The sequence below is a fragment of the Mustela putorius genome, unplaced genomic scaffold, assembly GCF_011764305.1.
Source record: "Mustela putorius furo isolate JIRA1106 unplaced genomic scaffold, ASM1176430v1.1 tig00003909_pilon_pilon_pilon, whole genome shotgun sequence".
NCBI lineage: Eukaryota > Metazoa > Chordata > Mammalia > Carnivora > Mustelidae > Mustela > Mustela putorius.
In genome coordinates, this window is record NW_025422057.1 from 8,604,062 (window position 1) to 8,621,061 (window position 17,000).

Genomic DNA, 17,000 nt, shown 5'->3' on the forward strand with positions numbered 1-17,000 from the left:
ACTCCAAGAGAGACATACAGGTCCCCTCTTCGCCTTTGCCCTGCGCACTGTTCACGCGAGACTTGGACAGGGCAGTGGGGCGGGAAGAGAATCGGAGACACAACAAACATGGCGGCGGCAGCGGCTGCGACGGTGACGAAGACAGCGGCGGCGGCGGCGGCGGTGGCGACGGCAGCGGCGTTAAACAAGGCAGTGGGAGTTACTCGGTGCTGTGGTCAGGTGGTAAGTAGCAGGCTTCCGGCTCGGACGGCGGCGACACAGCTGAGCAGGACGGTTAAGAAGAAGCGGCTGCAGGCGAGAGCCGGGTTCGCGGCGGGCCGGCTGACCCCACCCAGGAGTCAGTCTCAGCCGAGGGTTGGGCGTGGTCGGTCGGTGGGCAGGGTCACGACCCGGGACGTTCCTGGCCCGAGTGCGGAATGTGTGGTCCTTCGGTTCCGGGAGCCCCGAGGGAGCAGCTCCTGTGGGCAGGGGCTGGAGACTCCTGGGTAGGGACCTGCTTCTCGCTCTGACAGGTGGTCGTGTGGGGGTCGCCCCGAGGTTTGCGTCTTCACCGGGTCCCACCTCCTGGGGCTCAGCGGAGGCGCGGGTCTCCTGGGTGCTCCGAGTTCTGATGAGGATGCTGCCCAGACGCCAGTCCTGGGCTGTTCCTTGGGAGGACTTTTAAAACCTCTTGTCTGTTACCTAGTGGTCCAGCTTGGGTTAGTTTCTACTGTTTGTGCCCTCTAATTCTGCGGAGATGTGAGGTTTGGGGAGGGCTTTGCAGCAAAGAGCTCTTCGGGTTCATACGGGTTTAAGTCTGTCAGTAAACTGTAGTGCAGGTAGCCAAGCCGTGCACCTATGAAGTGCTCTTCTAACTGAATTTGAATCGAAGTTAAACCGGTTCCAGCTACCACTACCAACCACGTGGCCCATTTAGTGTCCCCTTAATGTGCTGTTCAGAACCCTAATGAAGAGAGACAAGCGGGAGAAGAAATAAAGGCACTTTAAATTGTGAGACCTAAGGAAATTCAGGTTAGAAGAAACAAAACTTATTTAGAACAAAATTTTAAACGTCTGGATTAATGGTATTAAAATTCCATTTAATTTTAATTGATGAGGTGCCTTCACAGATAAAGTTTATCATTGGGAAATCGTAACAGGGAATTGAGATGTTTGGTATTTTTTTGCCCCTCGGGGTTCAAACTGTTTCCCAGAAAACTCTGTGTTTGAGGCTGTGATAGAGACCATAATAAGGATGAGAATCAAATGTTCCCTTGCTGGGGGTGCCTGGAGGTTTTCTTTTTAACCCTTTCCCATGAATGTTTTCCTGCAAGGCTAGTGCATTGCCTAGCAGTACCAAGCCTGACCCTTTAAGTGTACAGCACAGAGCACAAATGAAATTAATAACTTAAATTTAAGAAGGACATTAAGAGTTTGCCAAATATGAAATTGTTAGAAATCCACGGAGGCGGTGGGGAGTCATAATAGTGCATGTTTTTCTTTGGTGATTCTTTGGAGCTTTTGTTGACAGGAACCTGTTGCTTTGTTCTTTGATTATCTGTTAGATTAGTTTTCTTTTCTGGTAATGGTAAAAGTGGCAGAAGTTATTTTCTTATTAAACCTGTAGATGCTAATTAACTTTCTCATAAAGGTTTTGATCTGTGGTGTGCTTTTCTTTGCAGACCTCTGTATGGCTTTTCAATTTTAGTTGAAATTCTCTCCATGGCCTTTTGGAGTCCCTTGGTGTGTCTCCAGAGTAAATTTCGATTACTCTACATTTCATCAATGTTGGAGTGGCAAGAAAAAGGAGGAACTGATTTGGGGTGAAAAGGTTAGAGTGTGTAGCTCCTGTTTTGGATATCTCCTGACTATATGTTTTACTTTTATGTTATGTTTTTTGATTTCTCAAAGCTTCATAATGTTCCTTTTTGCATTCAAGGAATTTTTTTTTTTTTTTTTTGGACAGTTCTATAATCAGAGGAAATGTGTTCTCATTGTCTTTGAAGGTCTGTGTTAACTCTCTATACTAATCAGTCCTCATTTGTCAGGCTTCTTCATTGATGTGTATTCTATGGCAGAGTAAATCTTTCAGTGGCTATAATTATTGGGCTATTAAAATAAGCATATCTATTGAACTGTAGTCACTTTATTTATGAAGGCCTACCTAACCGCCAAATTAAGCTATTGTATCAATAAGTTAATTGCTAAGTATTCTACCTTATGGTTAGTAACCCCCAAATGGTAGGCGAATAAAATAGATCTTTCTATTCCCTAATCACGTTCTCAAAATTCTCCCATAGCTTTTAAAAAAGATAGACTTTGGGAAGAAGGTAGGTTAGAGAGATTCATCTGGTTCTTATGTCACTGCTCTTTTGTAGTTTTGGCTGCCTTCCAATTCACATCATGATGCCTGTTTTGTTAGTTCTTGGTTGAGAGGGTGTGTGTTTATGTGTGTCAATAACTTCCTATTTATAATGTGAGACTGAAGAACTAATATCAGAAGACTTCATGCAAATAAATCCTTTATCAGAAACCAAGGAAAGTCAGAGAATAGTTTTAAGTGAGTGGTTTAAAGGTGAAGAGGTTTTCATGTTCTTCTGGGATACCGAAGCTTCTTTTCTTCTTTTTTTTTTTTCGAAGCTTATTTTCTTAAATATTTCTTTCCTTCACTAGTGTGTGTAGCACCTGGTTGTTTTGTAAGAACCTTATTTTTGAGCCTTGAATGGATAATTTGGGAGAAACTGTTGGCATGAAAATAGTTCAGGTACATTCTACCCAGTTTATGCACACATGTACCTATACCTCCTGGAATCCCATACTAGACCCAGCTCAGAGTAATCACAGGGAGGACTCAAACAGTTCGCCATATCATAAGGAATGATAATCATACAGAATGGGAATAATTCTTCTCTGGTTGATGTAATTAGATAATCAGTTAGTGGAAAAAGTAGATCAGGCTAGGAATACACCACCCAAATCTGTAATAAATTGGAGAACTCAAATATGTTCCTTTTTCTGAAGACATGATCTTACATATTAAAATTTGTGTAAGTTTCTTTTGGCTCCAAGATGTTGGATTCATGGCTCATGGAAAAGATACCTTCAGTAAAAACAGTTTGCTGATGTCCTAAAGTAGATTTTTATGGTATGTTTGCAAAGGTTTTTAAATTTATCCGTGTCTTGGGGCCATTTTTGGATTTCAGTTTTGTGGAGTTCTTAGATTAAACTTTCAGTCAGAGACTGATGATTATTTTATTAAAGACAGGAAGATGTCTTGGCTATAAAGCCTTTATTTTCTTTTGATACTGGGAAGTCTTCTGTAGTTTCACAGTTATTGCTATTTTCCTGTTTACTGTCGCTTAGAAATAGTGACTTGAGATGAACAAAGCAGGATTTTGAACCAAAGGCTCCATGCACTTTAGGCAAAGGCCTGTCCTTCGCGGTGGGAGGAGGGGGGGTTTGAGAGAGAGAGATGTGACAAAGGTCAAGTGAGCGCAAAAAGTGCTTAGGAACGGAGTGACACTTAATTTTTAAGTCATTGCAGAATGTCTGAGGTTGAAAACCATATCAGTATATTTTAAAACTCTTTAAGAAGAAATTTTTTTTTTTCATTTTTACAATGTAATCTTCCCTTTTGCATTGGCATTCTTTGTTTTGTTTTTTTTTTTAAGTCCATCATGCCTTATGATTGAAAATCAGCACACAATTTATGGCAGAGAATGCAGTGAAATTTATAATGTGACAATGTGATAATAGCCAAGATTGTCAAAATATGCCAGCCATCCTCTGTAATTAGGCTCATTTGTGTTCTTAAAACTTGAGATGCATGTATAAAAATACCATGTTCTGCTTGCTTACTGGCAATCTCGTGCATTTTTTCTGCACGATCACATGTTCTCCTGTAGCAGTGTTGGGCTTTCTAATCAGGAATTGGTAGGATTTATCTTGCTTATTGAAACCTATCAAAGTGGAAACATCCCAAATATCAGCATTTCTTTCTTAATTATAACTTTTCTAGTTAGGACACAGACAATCTATAGGGCCTTACTAGTCCTCATACTTTTTATTTCTTTTTTCCTTTTATTGTGGGGGCCTCTTCCTCTAGTACTATATTGAGTAGCTGTAGAAATAGTAATCATATGGTCTTATCCTTGATTCTAAAGGGAAGGCAACTAAATTTTCTCCATTAATTGGTGTAGGTTTTTGGAAGATATCCTTTATCAGCTTGAGGAAGTTTCAATGTTCCAAATTTGAATAAATGATTACTGTGATTTTCTTGCCCCTAGTGTGGTCTTTGGCACTCAGATGTCAATCTGATTGTTTTTCTTATGTGGGTAAACTGTCTTTTTTTCTCTAGGAAGTTTTATATTCTCTTTGTCTTCTTTGAGGTTTTAAAATTTCAAATGTGTCTAAGTGTTGTTTTAGTATCATATACTATTTTGCACTCTATGATCCTTTTCCATCTGAAAGGAATCTTTAATTTTGGAAATTTCTTGATTGCTATTTTTTTTTAAAAATATTTCTCTTTGTTTACATTTCTGTGTTTCTGAAACTCATTTTAGAACTCTATCTGCTATATATCTTACCTTTTTCTCTTTTTTAAAAGAATTCTGATTTACTGGGGCACCTGGGTGGCTCAGTGGGTTAAGCTTCTGCCTTCAGCTCAGGTTGTGATCTCAGGGTCCTGGGATCGAGCCCCGTATTGGACTTTCTGCTCAGCGGGGAGTCAATTTCCCCCTCTCTCTCTTTGCCTGCCTCTTTGCCTACTTGTGATCTCTCTCTCTCTCTCAATAAATAAATAAAATCTTAAAAAGAAAAAAGAATTCTCATTTACTTTATTTTACTTTTTAAAAGAGATTTTATTTATTTATTCATCAGGGAGAGAAAGAGAGAACAAGCAGGGGGAGCGCCAGGCAGAGGGAGAAGGATGCTCCTTGTGAGCAAGGAGCCCCATGTGGGACTCAGTTCCAGAACCCTGGGATCATGACCTGAGCTAAAGGCAGCCGCTTAACCCACTGAGCAACCCAGGCGCCCCTATTTCTTACCTTTTAATGTGTATATTTTACATTGTTTTCCACTTGTGTGTGTTTTGTTGTCCTTTCCTTTTCCTTTTATTGAGATACAGTGTTACCACAGATTATTGTAGATATCATTCTTCATAATCTGACTGGCTCACTTTTTCCCCTCAACCAGAGGGCAATTTTTTTTTTTAAGATTTTATTTATTTATTCGACAGAGAGAGAGAGACAGCGAGAGGGGGAATACAAGCAGGGGGAGTGTGGGAGAGAGAAGGAGTGGGAGAGGGAGAACCAGGCTGGATCCTAGGTCCCTGGGATCATTACCTGAGTGGAATCAGAGGCTTAACAACTGAGCCAACCAGGTGCCACCAGAGGGCAAATTTTAAAGGACAAATGAATAGAATCAACAGTAGTCACAGAACAAATAGTAATACACTGATTAGAAAGCAGAGAGAACCAATTCAGATAAGCCAGGTAAGATGAGAAAAAGCAACTGAAACAAATTTGTTCAGAAACCAACAGTAATCCTTAAAATTAAGAAAGTTGAGCCAGACCAAAGCAAGTGATTTAAATAGAGAGCCTAAAAGAGTAAAGTAAGTATGAGTTTGGGCGATTGCAGTTTGGACTCTGTGGATTACTGAGACAAAGGTAAACTATGTTCGTTTCATTCTAACCAAAGAATGGATTTAAAGGAGAGCTGAGCATGCTCAGTTGATGAGGTGATTGATAGAAAAAGGGAAAAATACTGAATCTGGGACAGAGGAATGTTTTGACCTGAGGTATAACCATTTTTTGCTGCAAAAATAGCAGAGAACATGTCATATGCTACAGGTGTTGGGGGATGGTTTACATATAGATACTGTAAAGCTTACAGCAGCACTGCCAGTGATAATATTATTCTGGTTTACAAAATAAGAAACTATAGCTGAGAGAAGTTTCTGTTCAGAGTCTTCAAGCTAGTAAGTTTGGGCTAATACTGTAATACTCTGTTCATCCAACTGAAAACTGAAAAGTGGTAGTGGTAATAATAATGCCTTTTAAATCCCCCTCGACATCTGCTCAGAAGGGTGGAAAAGAACTTTTCACAAATGTTGCATTAAGAACAATGATAATTTTGTCACCTGCACGTTCTTATTTGGATACATATGTTCAAAATAAAGAACAAGTTAACTGTGAAGAGAGAGGAAGACAAGAAATACAGAAATTAAATAAATCAGTCTGGGGCCAGTAAACAAGGGAAACCAAAAACAGCCCTGTATCCTTCATTAGTTCCTGAAATAAGTCACTGCACTGTTGTGTAGTACGCCTCTCTCTATGAGGAACAGCACTCACCATATCACAGTCAAGGGTTAGTCTGTATCTAGTAGAGTGCTAGTTAAGTTAGTTAAAAACAAAGTTTGGGTCTTAAAACATCAGTCAAGCTACGGTCAGTTGGGAAATGTGCCGTCACTGAAGCCCTCTCATTTCTCAACTCCACAGTTCTTTCTTTGGAAAACAGGCTGAAAAGTACTCTGAGTGGTCCAGACATTCTCAAAGAAGAAAAGCTTAACTGGTGGACTTAAATGACTGAGATATTAAGATTTTTATTATTAGGACTGGGTGGTATTGGTGTGAAGACAGACAAAAATAGACCAGTGAAACAGAATAGAGCATCCAGAAATAGGGTCACATAATACAATCACCTGATTTACAAGGGTAGTAACAGAGTCTAGAGAAAGGCTGGTCTATGAAATGCATGTTGCTAGACAGTTGTCTCTCTCTTTGGAAAAAAGTATATTTCAACTCTTACTTCATAGTATACATACACAAAGCTCAATTCCAGATAAAGTATGAAAAGTAAAAAAAATAGTAAAGCTTTTAGGAGAAATTGCAGAACATCTTCAGGGAAGATGTTGGCAAGGATACAACCCTAAATGTAAAGGAAAGAAATGGGTAAATTGGACTATGTTAACAACTTCCAGAGTGAGAGAAGCCGCTGAAAATATACGTATCCAATAAAGAGCTCATATCCAGACTATTATAAAGAACTCCTACATAGTAACTAGACAAAGACAGAAAACCTAATAAAAAAATGAGCAAAAGATATTTTGAACAGATATTTCATTGGGTACGAAAATAGCAGGTATCTCTGTGCCTAATTTACATAAAAAGTGTACAGTTTCATTAGTTATCAGGGACTAGAAATGAAAACCAATGTGATACCACCACGAGCTCCCTGGAATGGCTGAAATGAAAAAGGCAAAAAATACCTGCATGTTGAGGAGGATATGGAAGAACAGAGTTCCTCTTCAGTGCTTGCGGGAGTGTAAACTGGCATAAGCACTTTGAAGAGCCATTTTGCATTGCCCAAAGCTGAATATATGCAAGCCCTATGACATAGCAGTTTCAGAAGTCAGGGTCGCAGAGTCCTTGCCAGGCTCTGGGGCACCAGTACTGGAAGGGTCCACCCTGGGACACTGGTGGCCTTCTGGTTCCCCATGTGGGTGAGACTTCATGGGTATGTTCACTTTGTGATGACTCGTCGAGCTTTATGTGCTCTTCTCTGTGTATGCTGTGCTTTGAGAAAAAGTTAAGCATATACATTGAGAAGTAACTATTCTTAGCTTAAATTCCATTTTACTGGCTTTTAAAGATAAGGATTTTTTAAGGTAGAAATTACTTATTTAATAGTTGGAGTTTAGGGGAAAAAATGAGCAGAAGACATACTTAAGAAGATCTTACACATTTGCATAAAATTTTTTTTTAATGTTTTTTTAAGATTTTATTTATTTATCAGAGAGGGGGGGGGAGAGAGAGAGCGAGAGAGAGAGGGAGCACAGGCAGACAGAATGGCAGGCAGAGGCAGAGGGAGAAGCAGGCTCCCTGCCGAGCAAGGAGCCCGACACGGGACTCGATCCCATGATGCTGGGATCACGACCTGAGCTGAAGGCAGCTGCCCAACCAACTGAGCCACCCAGGCGTCCCTGCATAAAAATTTTTATTGGGGGTAAAGACCTTTGTCTCCTAGGTGTTAGATTTTCTTATCTTGTTCTTACTAGGAAACTTTTTGGTTATTTGATTTCTGAATTTGGGCCATAAACTTAGGTGAAGTCCACTTTAGTTTGTGGTCACAAAATCTCCTCAGAGATTTCCCTCTACATGAGGATCAGGTATTTCTGTGGTTTTTTTTTGTTTTGTTTTTTGCAATAATCATAGGGGTGCATATAAAGTTTAGAATTTGTGTTTTTTTTTTAATTTTCTTTTTAAAATTTTTATTATATTCAGTTAGCCAGCATATAGCATAGCATGTTTTTGATGTAGTGTTCAGTGATTTATTTTTTGTTTTCTTTCTTAATTTTTCCCCTCATTCTCAGAGTGACTAAGATGATGCATGGTGGTAGAGATGGTGGTTCGGATTTCCAAGGCAGAGGTCAGGAAACTGTGACCTATAGCCTTATCCTGGCTCAAGGCCTGCTTCTCTAAAGCTTTATTTTGGAACATAGCCATACTCAATTTGCTCACACGTGATTTGTGGCTGCATTTAGCTATAATGACAGAGTTGAGTAGTTGCAACTGAGACCTCATAATGGCAAAACCTAATATACTGCTGTCTGACCTTTTTTACAGAAAAGGGTTGCCAGCCCCTGTTTTAGTGCACCTATTTCTAGAGCATTCATGTGAACCCTATGATTTGAGAGTCTTTGCTGTCTGAAATGATAGTCACTAGCCATATGTAGCTATTTCCATTTAAATTAGTTAAAGAAAATAAAAAACTCACATCATTTGTATCAGCCACATTTGAAGTGCTTATTGCTGTGTGTGGCAAGCAGAACTCTATTGGACAACGGAGATATGTAACATGTCTATCTAGAAAATTCTCTGGCCTTGATCGAGCTACCTTTTTTTTTTTTGTCTCCTTCATTGATAATCCCTGCTGCTGTGCCTCTTTCTTTCCTGTGAACTTATTTTCTCTTTTTTTCAGTCTTTGTAACTTTTTTCTATCCACTTAAGACTGAATTTGGTCCCAGTTTATTTAAATATTAAATTCAGCAAATTTTCACAATTTTCTCTATGTGTTCTCTAGTTCACCAAGAAAATAAGATATTTAATGGCGGGTACTGTTTTCTGTGTTGTTTTGTATACCTTGCACATATTAATTTTTGTCACTGTTGTTTTGATACATACTGGATCTCCCTAAATAGTGTGAAATTATTTCAGTTTTTTTCCCCTAGGCATAACAAATTGTAAACTTCGAAAGAAAAAAGAAGAAAAGGATAAAGCAAAGATGGGTGAAAAGAAACCAGAGCCTTTGGACTTTGTGAAAGATTTCCAGGAATATCTGACTCAGCAGACTCATCATGTGAACATGATTTCTGGCTCAGTTAGTGGGGACAAAGAAGCAGAGGCTCTTCAGGGAGGTAGACTCATCTTAATACTATTAAATAATTCATTTTTCATAAATATATTAATACTTGTATGTAGTTATCCATGTGGTGAAGACCACTATTCACTAATGTGTGTCATTCCAGTTTCACTTAGACATAGGGCAATTTGTTTTCCTTTTAAAACGTGTCAGATTTTTGTTGAGGGAGAATGAAACTTCCCCCGGGCCTAACACGGTCTAGAGAGGCATTACAGTCTTGTCGGAAGGTTAGGAATTCTAAATACCTGCCCCATCTTCTAAGTTCTGTGAGCTAACAGTAGACACAAGGAACCCAAAGGGGGTGCAGCATTAGCTTCTCTACACAAAGGATTTGGCCAGTGGGAAATCTGTATTTGATCAGAGACACAATAGGGGTTTCTTTTTCTTCTCTCTTTAAATGAAGAAAGGGCTTACCAAGTTTACTTCTCTAGACAGAGAACCCGCACAGAGAAGGCGGCGACGCACTTGAGCCTGCTCCAGATAGACTTTAGTCTGGCTTGCTTACCACACGGTCTGGAATCTGTTCCTGAACGTAGCTCAGGGGTCAACAACTACAGCCCGTGGGCCCCATCTGGACTGCGAATTGTTTCTGTATGACCTGAGGACTAAGAGTGATTTCTACATTTTAAAATGGTTGGGAAAAAAAAAAAAATCAAAAGAATACTATAATATATGCAAATAGTATGAAATTCAGACTTCAGCATCCCTAAAGTTTTATTGAAACAGAACCACACTTGCTTGTTTGCATATTCTCTAGAGCTGTTTTTGTGCTAGAACAGCAGAGCTGAGTAGATCTCGTAGAGAACAGATGCCCCCACAAAGCGTAAGGTATTTAGTATCTTATCCTCATGGGAAGAGTTTGCTGCCCCCTGACGTAGATAGTCTGTGGCCTTGTTGTCCAGGGACTAGCAGCAGAGACTAGGCATTACCTGGGAGCTCGTTAGAAGTATAAATTGTCAGACCCCACTGCAGATAGCCTAATCAGAATCTGTTTTAGTAAGCTCCCCACATGATTAATACACACATTGAATTTCGAGAGGCACTGGGTTGGGAGAGAAATCGAAGATGGGGACGCTGAGCCTTGTTCCTCCAGTGCAGTGGCCCCCTTGGATATTGGATTTGCACCAACCAGCAAAATCACTGCTCTTCTCTTAGTGAGGGGCGGGGGCAGGCAGTGGAAGAGGGGGCTTGACTTGTTCATACCGGTACTGCTGTTTCCTGTGGATGGAGTAGAATAGTTTCCCCCAAGAAGTTGTAGGAATAAAAATGTCCCTCCCGACACTCTAGTGTACAGGTTCCTGGGCCGGGATTCAACAGACCAGGGTTGTAGTCCCCACTGCTTGCTGGATTTCCTGATACGAGCACTTTGCCCCTTCAGTTTCTTTATAGATACAAAAAAGTAGTTGGGTTAAATTAAAAGTAAAGGACTAGATGAATATCTTGTAGCTTTCAAATTCTTACAGTTCTAACATTCAAGGCTATCAGATACAGTATCTTCCTTTATGTGCCTCGTTAAAATTTTAAGATCCTAAATGCATCCCAGTATCTAGAACAAATGAAACAGGGCAAAACTCAAGATTAATTGCTTTAGACAACAGTAAACTGAGTTAGGATTTGGGGAAATTATCGTGACTGCCAATTCTAATCCTTGTAGAACGGGCTAGAGTCTTAAACATGTATAGCTTTGCCATTACTGTTTACTCCCCTGGGTTCTCCAGACCTGTCACATAAGGATAATACCCTATTCTCTTCTTCAAAAGCATGCTGAAGACTGATAAAATTTATGTGTAAGTAATTTGAGTTCCCCCTATAAAAGGTTCTGAACAGAATATACTACTACTTTTGTATGAAATTGACCTCTGTTTGGAAAGTCTGTATTTTCTGAGTTTGGCTTTTGTGCTAAATAAACTATCAATTTATGAAAGATTTTCTACCACTCAAGACTAAAATGCTAAATTGAGTTGATTCTGAGATGCATAATTTCTTTTGCTACACTTTGTTTATAGCTGGAACAGATGGTGATCAAAATGGACTTGATCACCCATCTGTTGAAGTTTCCCTGGATGAAAACTCAGGAATGTTAGTAGACGGGTTTGAAAGGACCTTTGATGGAAAGCTCAAGTGTCGGTACTGCAACTATGCCAGCAAAGGAACAGCCCGGCTTATCGAACATATTAGAATCCATACAGGTAACAGCAAAATGTCTGGAGAAAGCATTTCTTTGGGAGCAGGAGAGGGGCCAAGGGAGGCAAGTTGGTATGGCATATAAGTAGTTCTGATAGTTTAAAATTGAAGATTGATTTAGGGTATGAATAAATGAGGAAGTTACTCCATTTTTTCCAAACAATGGCATAACAACATAGAAACGGGAAGTAAGGCCCCATCTAGAGCTTCCCCTTCCTTAGCAGTCTTTCTTCTCCATTCACATTATCTCTCAGCATCTGTCTGCTTCTTAGGCTGGGCAGGTTATGGCTGAAGATAGTGTGAAGTGATAAAATGTTTTTACTTTTATGCTTACTAAGTATGTTTCAGTTGCTGACCAGGGACAAGGCTTTGCCACAGTTGCAGACTGCAGACTGCACTGCTAATCTAAACAGTTGCAGACTGCACTGCTAATCCTCAGGGCTCCTTTGCCCTCCCTCCTTCTGAGAAGCCCTCCTTACTGCCCTCCCCTGGCGCAAGACCTGGGCCCATGTCTCACCCTTGTGCCACATGGGGTCTCAGGCTGCGTCTGGGGACAGGGCTCATGTCAGGGCCATGTTTGTGCCCACAGAGCCTAACAGAGCATAGTAAGGAGTCAGTACTTACTTGTTCCATTAATGACCAAATCTCCTATTCCAGATATTTATTTTATATATTTGCACCATTTTCAGCTAACAGCACTGACCCACAGTTGTCCCTTTTGGCAACTGAAGAGGAGGGGAGGAAGATAGAGGTGAAGCACTGCCATTTTGAAGGGACACTTAGCATAATTCATACTTGGACTGGGAAGCTTATTTCCATTTTGAGCTTTCTGTTTAATAGAAGGACTTTTTAGAAAATGTTTTTTGTATTTTTTCCGGAGGAAGGGGTATTGGTGTGTGGATATGTATGAAGAAGTGTTCATGTATAGATGTGTCCATAAACATGTAACTGACATGTACTTTGATAAAGTCATTATTACGGAGGGAATATTACTGTCAGTTTTGCTCTCCTTTCCCCAGATGCCAGTTGAAACCATAACAATTTTTACACTGTATTGACTAATAGAACATATCTATAGATCTCAAGTTGTTGCTGATAAGTTAAGCTTTAAGTTGACAGATTTCTTCTAACCAATGGGCAGCACACAAAGCTTTCCATAAATGAGCTACTCTTGCAGTTTCTCCCCCATTTTTCTTTTTAAACAGGTGAGAAACCTCATAGATGTCACTTATGTCCGTTCGCATCTGCTTACGAGCGTCATCTGGAAGCCCATATGCGTTCCCATACAGGAGAAAAACCATACAAATGTGAACTATGTTCCTTCCGCTGCAGTGATCGAAGTAACCTGTCCCATCACCGAAGGCGCAAGCATAAAATGGTACCAATTAAAGGTACTAGGTCTTCCTTAAGCAGCAAGAAAATGTGGGGAGTTTTACAGAAGAAAACAAGCAATCTGGGCTATAGCAGAAGAGCGTTAATCAACTTAAGTCCACCTTCCATGGTGGTTCAGAAGCCAGACTACCTTAACGATTTTACCCATGAAATCCCAAATATCCAGACTGACTCCTATGAAAGTATGGCAAAAACAACATCAGCTGGTGGCCTACCAAGGGACCCCCAAGAACTCATGGTTGACAACCCTTTAAATCAGCTCTCAACTCTGGCAGGACAGTTGTCTAGTTTGCCACCAGAAAACCAAAACCCTGCGTCTCCTGACGTAGTTCCCTGCCCCGATGAGAAGCCTTTCCTGATGCAGCAGCCCTCTGCCCAAGCAGTGGTTGCCGCTGTGTCAGCAAGTATCCCACAGAGCTCCTCTCCCACAAGCCCTGAACCTCGGCCGTCACATAGTCAGAGGAACTACAGTCCAGTGGCGGGTCCGAGCAGTGAACCAAGTGCCCACACGAGTACCCCCAGCATAGGAAACAGCCAGCCGAGCACTCCAGCTCCGACCCTGCCGGTCCAGGACCCGCAGCTTCTGCACCACTGCCAGCACTGTGATATGTACTTTGCCGACAATATCCTTTACACTATTCATATGGGATGTCATGGGTATGAAAATCCTTTTCAGTGTAACATATGTGGTTGCAAATGTAAAAACAAGTATGATTTTGCCTGTCATTTTGCAAGGGGACAGCATAACCAACACTGATTGAAACTAATCACATTATGCTTTACTTGGTTTTACCATTTTGTGTTTTATAGTTTTGTTTGTTGGTTTTTTTTTTCGGCGGGGGGTCGTTCTAATAAGGTGTCTGCTAATTTAAAGTCTATATATTTATAGAAAAGTTTGACAGTGGAAACAAAATTTCTTTTTTTCTATAAATACCTGGTCAGGCTCATTTATGTATTAGAGCAGTGAGACACACCGGAGTCTGTTTTCTTCTTCTCACTTAGACGGTTGAGAACTGGAGTGCAGTCGTAACCCTAACAGGTATCATTTAAATTCCCCATGCTTGCGGTCTGTAAACACTTCTGAGCTTACTGATACTTGGTATTCAACATACACATCAAAGCTAGATATTATTTCCGCCATATTTCAACATGGTAGAATTACCGTCTCTTAACAAAGTCTGTTATGAACAGTTGATTGCAGTGTTTGGTAGAGGAATTGCCCTTAACCTCGTTCTCTGTCAATGTGCTGTTTTGTTCACATTGCGGAATGTTCGCAGTACATTCCTTTCACCTGATGATCACAGAGCTAGTCAGGGTAGCAGATCCTTTTTTTTTTTTCTCCTTAAGGGGAAATGCAAAACAGGTCATTCTTTTTAAATTCAAGTTAGAAAAATATGAGGTAAAAGTTCTGAAAAGAAATGAAACCTAAATGGAATGGGTTTAATACTTAAAATACCTGTTTATGCAATTTCTAATTTAAATATGTGTCAAGTTTTCCATTGGATTCTTTTTATTCTGATTTATTGTAAAAACCACATGAGAATGCTAGAAACATCAGAGGATTATCTTTAAAGATGCCTTTTTGTTTTTTCCTTTTAATTTGAACCTTTCAATTCTTCACTCTGACGTCATTAGTGTCGGGTGAGTTTAATAAGTACACTGAGAATCTCTTATTCCTCCTATTCCTTTGATGACCAAAGAGGTACAGTGGGAGTCATCCATCTTATTCCTTGGAAATGCGGTCCTTCAAAAGAAAAAAAATCTCTGAAGTTTCCGTTTCCTGCCTTCTGTCCATTTACTGCCTATAATTTCCAAGAAGAGGTGGGTGTAGAAACACATGGGCAAATAGGATGGTGAAGTAATACTTAAAAAGATGAAAACGTGTCCAAAACAAATCCTGGTTTTCCCTTCAGAATTGGCCATTTAAAATATTTGCTGTGACTTGAGCTTGTAATGCTAATCTGCAGTTCTGCCCGTTTTTCATGGACAGTGACAAAACTATATGGAGACTGAGTTGTCACCTTAGTAGGAAAGGGTACAAAAGGGGAAAATAGATATAAAATGCATTTAAATGTGATATTTGTTTACAAAAATAAGACTTGCTAAATCTAGAATAATTTTGAATAGGAGGCTATTGTTTTTATATTGTGTAATAACTAGCTTACTCTGAAGAGAGCTTGGTCAAACAATAAAATATATTGTTACTAACTGTGGTTTCCGTGTACTTTGCAAAAGTTTCATTTTTAATTTGGTTCAAATCTTGAAAGTGTTGCTAATTGGCTTCTTAAAGAGAATATCCCAACTATGAAGCATTTATTAAGCAAACAGGACCTCCACTCTTCTATAGTAAAGAAAAAGGGAAGTGTTGATGGTAGGCGTCCACCAGAACCCCCACGGGCCAAGTTAATGGATCTTCTGCCCTCCCTTCCGAATGCTAGAAAGCCATTAAAAATGAGTTCTCATGGTTTAATATCCAGTCGAAACTAACCTCAACAGCATTGTTCAAAGAGCAGTGAGGAGTCTGTCCAAACTCTCCTCTGCCTGAGGCTTCTAAATCTACAGTTGAGTTTCTCGTTGCTTAAATCACTCATTGCTTAGATCAGCTTGAATGCAACCATTTCCAAATGTGGAACTTGGCTCTAGTATTTATTTATTGCCAGAAAGAAACAGGTTGCTGTCATTTGGAAGATTTTGTAATTATTTTCTTCCTTCTCACTTTTATTTTTCACATAAAAGCAATACCCCAAGATAGAAAAATGAAGGCTTTCATTAAAAGAGAAAGAACCCTCTTGTTAAAACCAGTTTATTAAATTTATATTCTGGGCCAAATAGTGACAAACACTTCTTTTCTGGCAACTAAAGATAGATGTTTTGAAGGTACATTTTAATTTAAACAGAAAATATCTTTTTTTCATAATTATAAACTAGAATGTATAATTCTAATTTTCTTATGACTTAAAAAGAGCACAGTTGGTATTCCAAAGGTGTCAATGCTTGAGAGCTACCATAAATTCTAAATGCACTAAAGTTTTTGAATCAAATCTACCTTATAAACTTTTTTAGTATTGTATTTTTAAAAAGATTTAGGATTTTTATTTAAATTTTCTGTGAGTTAAAATTTTATACATGGAAAGATGATACTATCTTCCATTAAGTGTTGAATACATTTCTCCCATTTTATTTTTAATCAGATATTTTATAGAAATGAGCTGCTAGGAAAAGCTGAACGTGAACTATTTATAGTACTTTGCTGTTAACAGGCAATGTTCTGAAACTAAATGTATTTTTGTTCAGTGAACATAAGTTTAGATTTTTAAAGTTGGTAGATAATTTATCTCCACTAATATTTTTTTAAGAAACTGTGAAGAGATTAACAGGGAATAATTTCATTTCAGATTTTACTAATATAGTATGTAGCTACAACTTCTTGAAATTCAAGTAAAGGCTAGACTTTTGCTTTGAATATTTTCCAGTGCTATTTCATTTTAGAAATAAGTGTTTGCCATTCATCTGCAGAATCGTTTGACAAAGGGAATATTACTTTAAAAATGTTGAGATATCACCTCATTTTAAGTTCTACAAAAATATTTATCAAGTGGATGTATTATTAAAAAAAAAATCCCTGCTAAGGACTTTTTCCTTAAGTAGTCTTAGAGGGTATATGATTTCTAGACCTTGTTTTTGTTAATATGTACTTTGATGTAAAGAACATATTTTGTATGCAAAACATAAAACTTGACTTTGGTTGCAAAACACTATATTGTTTAGGGATTCCAGAGAGCGGTTCAATGCTGAAATAACTATCCAGTCTGTAGTTCCTATTGTGAATGAAGCTTTGCTTTTGTAATACATGAATAAAAAAAAAATAACACTTTTCTATTGATCTCGATTTTTCTTCTTTGAAAACTAGGATCCAATTTTTTTAGTAATTTTCCAGTATGTAAACTGTTAATAAATTTAACAAAAAAAAAAAAAAAAGAAAGAAAGAAAAAGGTTTTATGGCTGCATTGGTTTGAATCTGTAGA

At 39.0% G+C, this 17,000-nt stretch overlaps 1 protein-coding gene across 6 annotated transcripts; it reads left to right on the plus strand.

Annotated features, from left to right (window-relative positions):
* The first annotated feature begins 69 nt into the window (after window positions 1–69).
* Window positions 70–16,858, plus strand: IKZF5 (IKAROS family zinc finger 5). Of its 6 annotated transcripts, none has more exons than XM_004751760.3 (5): window positions 71–222; window positions 1,662–1,810; window positions 9,195–9,394; window positions 11,406–11,588; window positions 12,789–16,858. In XM_004751760.3, the coding sequence occupies exons 3-5, from the start codon at window positions 9,262–9,264 to the stop codon at window positions 13,730–13,732; spliced, it is 1,260 nt and encodes a 419-aa protein (XP_004751817.1). In that variant the 5' UTR covers window positions 71–222; window positions 1,662–1,810; window positions 9,195–9,261; the 3' UTR covers window positions 13,733–16,858. The 6 variants fall into 6 exon arrangements, with proteins under 6 accessions (XP_004751820.1, XP_004751817.1, XP_004751819.1 ...); XM_004751762.3 differs by having other exon boundaries at window positions 9,209–9,394; XM_004751761.3 differs by lacking the exon at window positions 71–222 and adding an exon at window positions 234–485.
* Window positions 16,859–17,000: the final 142 nt, after the last annotated feature.

Coding starts and splice junctions, on each gene's coding strand:
- IKZF5 (XM_004751763.3), top strand. CDS start 9,262: ATGGGTGAAAAGAAACCAGAGCCTTTGGACTTTGTGAAAGATTTCCAG. Junction 9,395..11,405: donor AGCAGAGGCTCTTCAGGGAG/GTAGACTCATCT, acceptor CTTTGTTTATAG/CTGGAACAGATGGTGATCAA. Junction 11,589..12,788: donor ACATATTAGAATCCATACAG/GTAACAGCAAAA, acceptor CTTTTTAAACAG/GTGAGAAACCTCATAGATGT.